At 36.6% G+C, this 12,908-nt stretch overlaps 1 protein-coding gene across 3 annotated transcripts in view; it reads right to left on the bottom strand.

The window, feature by feature from the left end:
* The window catches only part of DPY19L1 (dpy-19 like C-mannosyltransferase 1), a 112,876-nt gene that overhangs the window by 46,168 nt on the left and 53,800 nt on the right, over nt 1-12,908 (bottom strand). For all 3 annotated transcript variants that reach the window (XR_004727768.3, XM_035253154.3, XM_035253153.3), the window contains exon 8: nt 1,769-1,860. Coding sequence is in view for 2 of the 3 variants with exons in the window: in XM_035253154.3 (XP_035109045.3) it covers nt 1,769-1,860 (92 nt within the window). In the remaining variant the exon portion in view is untranslated. The remainder of the gene's footprint in view (nt 1-1,768; nt 1,861-12,908) is intronic.

The raw sequence follows: 12,908 nt of genomic DNA on the forward strand, positions 1-12,908 counted from the left end.
GAACCCAACAGAAGACAGCCCTTGAAGGCAGGACAGCAACTGGAGAGGCCCCATCCTGGCTGGCAAAATAATGGCCTCCAAAAATATCTATGTCCTAATCCCTGTAACCTGTGAACATGTCATGTTGCATGGCACAGTAGGGAGCATAGCCTGGATTATCCAGGTGGGCCCAATGTAAGCACAGGGTACTTCAAAGTGGAAGGCTGAAAAGAAGGTTGGAGTAAACTGACAAAGAAGGACTCAATCTATCACTGCTGGTTTTGAAGACAAAGGAGCCACAAGGCAAGAAATGCAGGCAGCCCCCCAAGAAATGCAGGCAGCCCCCCAAGAAATACAGGCAGCCTCCCAAGAAATGCAGGCAGCCCCCCAAGAAATACAGGCAGCCCCCCAAGAAATACAGGCAGCCCCCCAAGAAATACAGGCAGCCTCCAGAAGCTAGAAAAGGCAAGAAAAGTGATTTTCTCCCCTCCCCCTCTGTACCTTCAGGAAGAGTGTACCACCTCCAACACCTTGATTTTAAAACTTTGGAGTGAGAGAACTCCAAGATAATAGATCCAAGTTTGTGGTGATTGGTTTACACAGCAACAGAAAACTAACCCTACCTTCTATGGTACAGAAGGACTAAAGGAAGCAGCACTCAGCCCACGGAGTAGCATCCCCATGGCTACTCAGGGACAGATCAAATCAGTGAGTGAAAGAAGAATCAAAGGTTTGCTTTTACTGTATTTAAGACAGGGGCAGAGATAGAAAAGCAGGAAGGAACTAGAGACTGAGGGCAGTCTGCTGTCTGCACTACAATGGAGAAAAAAGCCAAGGTCAAGAACGTGAATGTGGGAAAATAGCATCTGTAGTGGTGAATCAAAGACTCTCACAGCACAATACTTCTTACGGAAATGTCTGAGACGGGACCATTGCTCAAGGTGCCTCAGAACCAACAGGGCAGAGCTTAAGGTTATGAATTCATAGAGGTTCACCTTGATTGAAGGTGCTAAAGATGCTTTAAACCCTGTAAAGAGGAATTTAGGGGACAGCAATAAAGTTGGAGCTACACAAACTTTTAAAAAGCTAATGCAAAAACATTACCCATCCCATGATCTATAAAAGGTCTGTCTAAAGACACTACTACATTGGAGACTAAACACCATGTGATGGTTCTATGCTTGTTGTAATAATCAGAGGGAAACACATTGCCCAAAGGGTTTGCCATAACAGACTTCAACAAAGTTCTTCTAAATTCAGAGGACCACTGAAGGGAGTTATCAGTCTGAGTCATCTTCAGATTTTTATCATGCTTTATTCCATTTTTCTGCAGGCCCCAATTTGTTTCATTTTTACCCTCTGGAGCAAGGCAGCTATATTCAGTATTTGTCAACAGAACGGAGAGAAGTGTGAATTCTACGAATTATCCTTTGCCCCAAAGGATTGTATCTTACAGGATACACTGTAGCATGACCAGCCTTCACCTGCTTTCTGCTCATTTTCAGGTGGCTCTAGTGGTAACAGAAGACTTGAGAAAGTGGAAATGAAAGGAGAAGTGAAAGCAAATTTGCTGTTTCTCAAGCAGTCACTGCGGACCACCAAGCAAATGGAAGAGGACAGAAGGCTGATAGAGGACATGTTTTTGGTAAGTTATACTCTTCTTTTGTCTTTACTAATAACAGGATCATATTGGCTAACTGTTTTATTATGTTGACTTTATTATGGAGGCTTCAGATATTCTAGTTTAAATTATTTAATGCAAAAAGAAATAAGGTTAAGTCAAAGTTACCTGAGAATATGAGTCACAAGCAACATCTGAAGAACAAGGAATGGATATGAGAAGCTTTCACGGAGAGGTGGTGTCCACATGACACGAGTACACTGAAAAAGAAATTCATAGTATTAGTATACTTGCTAAATTTACTAAGAAAGACATAATGAGTGAAAATTGCTACTTATAAATAAAAGAAAATTATTTTTAACAAATAATTTAAATGGTGTGTTGTAAAAGAGGCTACTGGACTCTCCATAAACAGCAAACTGGCATTTGAGAAATATTACTGACAGAGACACACACAACTTAAAATTATATAAAGCATTAACATCATGAATTGTCAACAAGAAGATACCAAAAAAAGAAGCAACAACATCTTAAAAGGAAAGGGAGAGAAGTATCAGCAAGAAAATGTTCTGCCAAATTTTAGAATATTTTGAGTTAATTATCGATCGTTTGTTTTCTTTCCCATGAATTTCGGCAAAAATATCCATGACTGGTGTTTGAGAACTCTTTGTAGTCATCAATTTTAACATTTTCAGTCAGTGCTGCGACAAAGGAATACTCCATTTTTGGTTTTACTTCTATGCCTAAGCTACCCTGGGTTGCAAAATATTTAAAAGTGGTGTAATCAAATTAGATAACCAAAGTCCTAAAATTGTTAAATACAAACCTTTCCGAAAACCTCACTTTGGACATAATTAAGGAATGTACTATTCCATTGTAACAACGCCATTTTCCTGTGTATATACTAAATGTATTAATAAGTTCAACCTTCCATCAACAGAAAACTGAATAGTATTAAATACAAACAATCTGATATTACTCAGTCACACTAAAATAAATCCTGTTGTCTTTCAACATAAGCAGGGGTACCTAAAAGACTCCACAGAATGAAAAAGACCATGTTAGAAATAAGTGTTTCCTATGTTTTAGCTCTACCTCGGACTACTGAATATTTCTATTACTGCTATAGAAAGACTGAGCCAAATTACTCCTCTTTTTTTACCAAGCTCACCATCCTCTATGAAACTGACATGGATATCTATCTATGAATGAACTACTCACAAAAGAGAATGCTGAAAACATGAAAAGGTCTGTTGCTAACGTATACTGTTGTTACTAGAATGCAGTTTTTAAAAGCTGTTAGTTTATGAGTTTAAGTGGAGACTTCAGTGTGACTGACAGTAAGATACACGGGCAAACCGTGTCTCACTGCCCTTTACTACACTTTGCAGATAACGTCTTTCACAGACTGAACGTTTGTGGCAACCCTGCATCAAGCAAGTCTATCAGTGCCACTTTTCCAATAGCATGTGGTCACTTCATGTCTCTGTGTCACGTTTTGGTAACTTTCATAATATTTTAAGCTTTTTCATTATTAGTATATCTGTTATGGTGACCTGTGATCAGTAATCTCTGATATTACTATTGTAATTGCTTTAGGTGGCTTGAACCATGTCCAATAAGATGGCAAACTTAATGGATAAATGTGTGTATTCTAACTGCTCCACCAATCAGCCACTCTCCCATCTCTCCCCCTCCCATCAAGCCTCCAAATTCCCTGAGACACAACAATATTAAAATTAGGAAAATTAATAAGTTTACAAGGGCCTCTAAGTGTTCAATTAAAAGAAAGAGTTGTTCATCTCTCACTTTAAGTCAAAGGCTAGAAATGCTTAAGCTTAGTGAAGAAGGCATGTCAAAAGTCAAGAGAGGCTGAAAGCTAGGCCTCTTATGCCTGCCTAACAGATAGGAATGCAAAAGCAAAATTACCGAAGGAAATTAAAAGTGAAACAACCTTACTGCTGATATGCAGACAGTTTTAATGTTCTGGATGGAAGCTCAAAGCAGCCACGTTTCTTTAAGTGAAAGCCTAATCCACAAGATCCTCTCTTCAATCCTATGAAGGCTGAGAGAAGTGAAAAAACTGCAGAAGAAAAGTCTGAACAAGCAAAGGTTGGTTCGTGAGGTTTAAGGAAAAAACCCGTCTCCATAAAATAAAAGTACAAGATAAAACAGCAATGCTGATGTAGAAAGTGCAAGATTTAGCGAGGATAACTGATGAAAGTGGCTGCACTAAACAAAAAATGTCAGTGCAGATGAAAAGCCTTCTGTTGGAAGAAGATGCCATTCGGACTTTCCCAGTTAGAGGGAAGTCAACGCCTGGCTTCAAAACATCAAAGCACAGGTTGATTCTCTTGTTAGGAGCTAGTGACTAAATTGAAGGCAATATTCACTGATCATTTAAAAAAATCCTAGGACCTATAAGAATCACACTTAATCTACTCTGCATGTGATCTACAGATGTAACAACAAAGCCTGGATGACAAGCACGTTTGTTTTAGCAAGATTGACTGGATATTTTAAGCCCATTCTTGAGATCTACTGCTCAGAAAAAAAGATTATTTCAAAATCTTATTGCTCACTGACAATGTGCTTGGTCACACAAGTACTCTGGTGGATATGGATGAGGTGATTAACGTAGCTTTCATGCCTGCTAAAACAGCATCTATTCTGCAGCCCATGAAGCAAAGAGTCATTTCGACTTTCCAGCCTTATTTAAAAGTTATGTTTCCTAAGGCTCTAGCTGCCATAGTGATTCCTCTGATGAGTTTGGGCAAATCAAATGTAAATCTTCTGAAATGGATTAACTACTTCAGATGCCATTAAAAACATTCTGATTTATGGGAGGAGGTTAAAATATCATCATTAATAGAACTTTGGAAGAAGTTTATTTCAACCCTCATGGGAGACTCAGACATGCTCAAGACTTTAGTGGAGGGAGCAACTGCAGATGTGGTGGAAATGGCAAGATAACTAGAATTAGAAGTGGAGCCTGAAGATGTGAATGAATTACTGTAATTTCATGATAACACTGTAAGGATGAGGAGTTGCTTCTTAAATAAGCAAAGAGAGTGGTTTCTTGAAATGGGATCTACTACTGGTGAAGACACTGTAAACACTGTTGAAATGACAACACAGGATTTAGAATATGACATAAATTTAGTTGCTAAAGCAGTGGCAGAGTTTGAGAGGACTGACTTTAATTTTGAAAGTTCTACTGTGAGTAAAATGCTATCAAACAGCATCACGTGCTACAGAGGAATCTTTCACGAAAGAAAGAAGCAATCAATGCAGGAAACTTCACTGTTATCTTATTTTAAGAAACAGCCATAGCTATCTTAATCGTCGGCAACCACCACCCTGATCTGTCAGCAGCTGTCAACATCTTCTATGCCTAAGCTGCCCTGGGTTGCAAAATGTTTAAAAGTGCTGTAATCAAAGGCAGGACCCTCTACCTGGACAACTTGCCGAAGGTTCAGATGATCATCAGCAGCTTATTTATTGATTAAACATAACTTTTATATGCACTAGAAAACCGAAAACATTGTATGACTTTATTACAATATTCACTTTACTGCAGTGGTCTGGAATACAGCGTAACAAAAACCTGCAATATCTCTGAAGTATGCCTGCGTGACCAAAATTTGTAAAGCCATCATTCTCTGTACAAAAACAAGTATTCAAGCTATGTAATATACAACTTGAGAATTTTCTTCATACAGACTGTTCCCCCATGTCTGTTATCCAAACTTGAATGACGCTATCATCTCTCAGAAACTCATTTCATTTAATAGCTGAAGTCACTCAGTTCACCAAAACTGAATTAACATCCTCTGAAAGCAGGAACAAGAAAAGTCAATTACAGGACTGTAATGAAGAGCAAGGTCTTCTCCATCCCAAATTCTGAGTGCATGAATTCGAACGTCCATGAAAGTACTTTCCATTGTTTCTCCAATAACACTGTGTGCTTTACTAGACCTCTAATTGCAAATACAATTGCCATCCCAGATGACCCCATATAATCTGAAGACAGTGAACACATTTGGTTTAGTCATGCCTTAGGGTTCAACAAATAAGTATTTTCTCTTTATCTCTAATTTTAAATGTAAAATAAAAATAGTGTGACAGTTTAAAATGCCAGTGCTTTTTAAAGGCATTATTTTGAAATTTGAGAATTAAAGGAAATATACATGTAAACTGTTTCAAAAAGGGATATATAAATGTCTGTTGTCCCTACAAGAAATCCATGTATTGTGAAAATAAATTCAATAAAAATCTTACACTGAATAAACTGCTATCGTCTAGTATATAATTTTTAGCACACATTTCATAACACGTATTGTATAACATAATACTATGTACATGTTGATAACAATAGACTTTCATTTTCTGCTTAATATTTTTTAATCATTTACTCAAGAATCAATAACTAAGGTCCCTCAAAACAGCTTAATTTTCCAATCTCTATTTTGAAACTATTAACCTATAATATTGGAAATATAGCACTATCTAATGGATTTATTTTCATAACTTCAGAATAAATAGAAGTATAACTGAGTAGTTAGTTATAAATTGTGGTCAGCATCAAATAGATCATGTTTAAGATTTATTCCAAGAGTTTTTACTAGAGTTGCTATCCTAACCTGTTATCATAAAGTTTAGGTTTAAAACAAATTTCCCACCTCTAACTACTGCTTTTCTATACTGAATAAACTATTGCTTTATATTGTTTAACATTAACTATAATATTGTTTTAAACACTATATTTATGAGTACTTCCTTAAAAGATTGCTGGCACCATGAAGGTTAGGCTACCTAGCTTCAGAGAATGTTACAGGTGTTAAGAATCCTGCTATCCACAGAGTCACCATAAAAATGCTAGGTTTGAGAGACATGGCTTGAACATCTCCTGTATGACATTACTTAGGGCAGTTCCACTGTTTAGGAAGATCTTTAGCTTGGAGCAGGCTTTGTGCATTTCAGGGTACTATATCTTGATAATGAGTAAGCCTGGTTGCTTTCTTGAAGTTTTGGTCTATTTTTGTACCATACATGGATGGAGTATTTCTTATCAAAAATGCTGGAAACAGAAGTGTTTTGGATTTTAGATTTTTTCAAATTTTGGAATATTTGCATTTTCCTTACTGATTGAGCACCTCTAATCCAAAAAAAAAAAAAAAAGGAAATCTGAAATGCCCCAGTGAAAATTTCCTTTGAGAGTCATGCTGGTACTCAAAAAGTTTTGGACTTTGGTGTATTTCAGACCAGATTTTCAGATTACAGATGCACAGCCTGTACTGATAGGCTGCTCAATTAATCAGTTACATATTTCAATCTGAATGTATAACACAATTTTGGCTCACACAGGGTTTAATGTGTCAGTGGTAAGTAAATGCTATTTTAAACTTTCTTTATAAAGAATTTCTGCTGGTTGTATGAGAGAAAACACCAATCTTTTTGTCTCTGAAAATCTAAGATATCAGTATATCCTGCCCTAAATTTACAAAAAAACCTCTGTGGAAGCAGCACGTTTTGTTGAAAAAGCAGTGAGTATACCCCACATCTCCAGCCATTGTTGCAATGACTCGAACCTAACCATTGCTTACTCACCTAAAATAGAAAATATATCTGGCAAGATGTTATCAACACGGACTCTACTGCCTTTATCACGTGGTTATAGACTACACTTCTCAAAGTTATTCGACTACCAAAATGAAAGCATTAGTCAAGATGTAAAGGCAACAGAAATAAAAACAGAAACAAATGATTTAAGTTGTACTACCAAAATGATAATACAACGTGGAGAATAAAATACTTATACTGACTACACTGCCTTAGTAGCATATACTCTTAGGAGAAAAATACCTAGAGAAATACTGAACCATACTTTGCAGGTTTGTTACTGATAATGACAACAGTGTGGGAACTCAAACTATTTTGTGTGCATTACAGAATAATTTGTTTCTGGAACCTTCTGGTGTTGGAAGTGTTCAGACACCAATGAGATATATTAAAAGGGCAGAAAATAGTACCAAAATCATAAAATGTCTAGAGATTCATAAAATATGTGGAAACATAAAACATTGCTGAGAGAAATTAAAGGAGACGAATATAAATCTACGTTTATGGATTGAAAGATTTAGTATATTCAGGATGTCCATTCTCTCTAAATGGATCCAGAGGTCCATACACAACCAGTAGGTTGTATTTGTGTTGAAAGATGGGGGAGTAGTGACAAGCTGATTCTAAAATTTATATGGAAACACAAAGGACCTGGAATAGCTACGGCAATACTGAAGAAGAACAAGGCTGGAGATCTTCACTATGAGATATCAAACTTATAAAATTACAGAATTTAAGGCATTATGATGCTGGTTTGAAGATAAACAGACAAACAGAACATAATTGAGAGTGTAGAAACAAATCCAAAAACATATAGTCACTTAATTTATGACACAAGGCCCACCACAATTCAGCAAGGAAAGAACTTTCTTTTTAACAAATGGTACTAGGTTAACTGGACTTCCTATTTGGGGTGAGGTAGGGGAGGAAAGAATCTTGAACCTATTTCATACTGTATACACGATTCTAGACAGATTATAAACCAAAATGTGAAAGCTATACCAAGATTTTCCCATATATTTCTTCAAGCTTCTAAAATATGAGAAAATCTTTATGACCTACAGTAGGCAAAGATTTTTTAATCAGACACAAAAAGGACTAAACATAAGAGACCAATAAATAGAACTTCATAATAATTAAGAACTTCTTCATCAAAAAAAAAAAAAAAACAAAAAGATCTGTGTACAAAAAGATAAAAATCATAAAACCCGCAACGATGAAAAGGCAGGTCATGAGTGGTGAGAAGGTACCTGCAGAACATATATTCTAAAAAGAACCCCACAGAATTGACAATGAGTTCCATACATGAGTAAAGGAAATAACCCAAGTATTTTTTAATGGGTAGAGACTTAGGTACTAAACAAAAGAGACTATCTAAATCAGGTAAGCCATATTAAAAAGTGCTCAATATCATTACTCACCAGGAAAATGCAAATTAAACCCATAAGAAGGTATCGTTTCACTCATCAGAATGACCATAATTAAGAGGACTGCCAATGCCAAGCACTGGCAAGGATGTATTGCTAGAAGAAACTGGAATTCTTGTACATTGTCAATGGGAGTGAAAACCGGTGCAAGCACTTTGGAAAACAATGTGGATACACATCACAGACATATGTTGACAGAAAGACATCAGACACAAGAAAGCATGACTCCACTTATATGAAAACCCGAAATAGGCAAAACTAATCGATAGTGATAGAGATAGGAGAGTGGCTACCTGTTCTGAAGGATGGGGAAGGACACAGATTCTACAGGAGCAGAGGTAAGCCGGCTTGAGCGCTGGAAATAGTCTATACACTGACCGAGTTCCTGGATACTAGATTATACACAAATGTAAAAATCCACGAGCAGTTAAAACATGCAAATCTTAATGTATGAAAATTATATATCATTAAAATGTGGGGACACTACTATTGGCCAAATTTGTAACAATGGGAACATCAAAAAGAATTGCGATGGATTGTAAAACACTGAATAAATAAAAAAAGAACCTATGCATATATAGTAAAAGAAAATGGCAGGAGAGGGGATTTGTCTTTATGGAACACCATTAAATGTAGATGAAATGGCAGAATTGGAAAATTACCATTTGCAATGGCCAATGTAATAACTAATTCAGGCAAGGATCATCAATGGATGCATAATCATTCGGTAAATGTTATAGGGGAAGAGGATAGTCATGGTTTCCCAAAGTATCATCCCACATTTCACTTATTCATTAAAAGGAAAAGGGGCGTCTTTATAATAGAGAAATATGACAGACACCACCTTAACCATGTGATTTAACTTAGTAAATCCAATAATGAAACAAATTGGTCTTATAAGCCTCCAGATGAAATGCAAAGAAGATGTAACAGAACATGATATGTGCCATACTCTTCATTAAAATGTCTAATCTGGCTGGGTGTGGTAGCTCACACCTGTAATCCCAACACTTTGGAAGGCCGAGGCAGACAGATTATTTGAGGTCATGAGTTCAAGACCAGCCTGGCCAATATGGCGAAACCCTGTCTCTAAAAAAAATATAAAAATTAGCCGGGCGTGGTAGCACAAACCTGTAATCCCAGCTACTAGTGAGGTTGAGGCATGCGAATCGCTTGAACCTGGGAGGCAGAGGCTACAGTGAGCCCAAACTGTGCCACTGCATTCCAGCCTGGGCAACAAAGTGAGGCTCTGTCTCAGAATAAAATAAAATAAAATGGTCTAATCTGAATCTATTATTGAGGAAACAGCCAGACAAATCCAAATTAATCAGACCACTACAAAACAATTAGACTCCTCAAAAATGTTAATGTCATAAAAAAAAAAGAGAGAGAAACTGTTTGAGATAAACTTTTCTAAATGACAACTAAATGCAATGAATGATCCTTAATCAGATTCTGCATCCAAAATAAAAGCATCAAAAAGAATGAACAATGAAAATGAGAATATGGACTATATTAAGATATTGTATAATTATTAGAGTTAAATTTCTCACATATGATAACAGTATTGTGATTATGTAAGAGAATGTCCCTGCTTTTAGGCAATATATACTGAAGTATTTAGGGGTGAGAGATATCATGTCTGCAACTCATTTTCAACGGGATTAGAAAAACGTCTGTGTCGGTGTTTGTATAAGAGAGACAGCAAACCTCTCAAAACATTAAAACTGGTAAATGCAAGTGAATCTAGAGCATTTCTGTAAGTTTCAATTTGTTCAAAATAAAAAGCTGGAGAAAAAAATAACGGTAGAGTAAAATGCACTTTTCTTGTTACTGCCTTTTTAGTACCAGATTTACAGTGGAACTAGATACAGCCCAAGTGAAGACATAAATCAGCTGCTGGCTCTGCTGTCACACCTGGGAACAACTGCATAATTTAGGTAAGGACCCGCCATAGGCAGAGAGTCTGCTGGAACCAAACAACTTCTAACAATATAAACAAGAACCTGAAAAAGCTACAAACACAAAAATGAGTATTTTTTGTGAAAGCTACCTCCCCATAACCTGGGAGAGACACACACACATGAATCTGGCAAAGAGGAGTGGGGGAGAGTCAGAACTCAGAGAGCAAGATCACAGTCTCACACAGCACTTAGGTTCCAGGGCCTTGCCACAGATGAATCTGGAGATGGATTAAAATTAACTAAAAAACTGAAAACCAACCCCTTCCCAATACAAAGAGTGGTTAAGATCAAAGCAATCATCCTCTGAGTCGAGCACCTGGAAAGTTGGGGATTGACAAAAAGAAAAAGGAGATCACTGTAATTCATTTGCAACTTGAAGTAAACTAAAACATATTAAAAGTATACTACTGGTCTGCTTGGCAGGGCTTCATTTGAGATCCCAATTCTGTGTCTCTTCCTACGTGCTTTGCATAAAAGAAGACGTTCCTTTCTAGGCAAATTGAGGCAAAAATGATTATCTAGTTCGCCTTTTATCATTCTTTTACAGAAATCACCTTGCATAAAACAAAAAACTAGTGAGACATGCAAAGTAGCAAGAAAATATGACCCATAATCAAGAGGAAAAAACAGTCAATGGAGTTAAATTCCCAGATAATGTAGGTGCTGGTGTTAGAAAACAGACTTTAAAATAACTACGATCATTAGATTTTAAAATGTACAGGAAAATATGAGTAAGAAGAATGAAGAGACAGGAAATTTCAACAAAAAAACAGATGCTCTAGGAAAAAATGTAAATTCTAAGAAATGAAGGAAGAAAAGGAAAGAGAGAGGGAGGGAGGAGAGAGAAAGGAGGGAAGAAAGGAAGGCAAAAAGGGAGGGAGGAAGGGAAGGAGGGGAAAAGTTTACCAGATTGTGATAATTGCAGACTTCATGCATCGGAATAAAGCATCCATCAACTCCTAGACATGGCAGGAGAAAATACCAAAAGGGAGGAATAGAGAGGAAAAAAATGGGGAAAAACAGAAACAAGTGTTAACTCTGTGAGACAGTATTTTTAAAAAGCTGAAGATACAAGTAATTAGAGAAGAATGGGGAAATAAAGTATTTTAAAAAAAGAAATTAGCTAGAAATTTTCCAAAACTGATTAAAAATAAAAACCAACACACAAAACAAAAGTGTTCAATGCACAAAGCACATCTAGGTTCACTACCATCAAAACAACAAAAACCAAATATATAATGAAAATCTTTGAACAACCAGAGAAAAGACATATTACACTCAGAAGAACAACACTAAGAATTATGGCTGACTTCTAATCAAATTATGGAAGCTAGAAGACAATGGAATAGCTAAAGTGCTGAAAGGTAAAGCTACCAACCTATAATTCTTATTAACCAAAGAGATACTTGAAAAAATGAAGGCAAGACAACATTTTTAGACAGAAAAAAACTAAGGGACTTATTGGCAGATCTTTATCACAATGCTACATAAAATTCTTAAAACTAAAGAGAAATTATGCCAGATAGAAATACAGATCTGCAGGAAGAAATTAAGAACACCATTGAGATGCAAACTGAAATGCCCAGTTGTTAAGGATGACTAGGAATTGACTAGGCACAGGTCGAGATGAGTGGGGCAGTACACAAGGCACAGGAAAAGAGCATGTGCAAAGGAAGGAAGGCAGGCCTTGAGGAAGGAAAAGAAATAGTCCCTTCCGGGGACTGAAGAAGGACCAACAGGGCTGAAGCAAAACAAACGAAGATAGCCTGGAGAGTGATGTGAGACGAAACCAGAAATCCAGCTGGGCAAGGTCATGAAGGATGTTGTAGGCTACTTTTCTACTGTAGACTGCTTTGCAAATTTACATCAGCAGATACACGGCTAAGATTAACACACTCTGTTTTTACTGGACTTCTCAAGTTACTGTAAGTTTAATTAATAAGTTCACAAATCCACAGACATACCAGTGAATAGTATGCACATCTTTATATATGTGAACATATTTTACATAAAACAGCATCAATCATGCTTAGTAATAACTTTATCTTACCATGAAAAAGCTAAACAATCCTATTTCACAAAAGAATTTCTAACAGTCAAAAAACTGGAGAAAAATACTGTATTCAGGTTTTCCTTAATACACATCTATGTGCTTTTCCATCAGCATGCCAAAACCATGCACCATCAATACACATTGTGTGCATCTTGTACAAGAAGACATTTTAAAGGAAAAATGAAATCGCTAGCTTTCATCTTTGCAGAAATTCTCAACTGTGACAGAATGAATATTAAGGA

This window comes from Callithrix jacchus, chromosome 11, assembly GCF_049354715.1.
Source record: "Callithrix jacchus isolate 240 chromosome 11, calJac240_pri, whole genome shotgun sequence".
Taxonomy (NCBI): domain Eukaryota; kingdom Metazoa; phylum Chordata; class Mammalia; order Primates; family Cebidae; genus Callithrix; species Callithrix jacchus.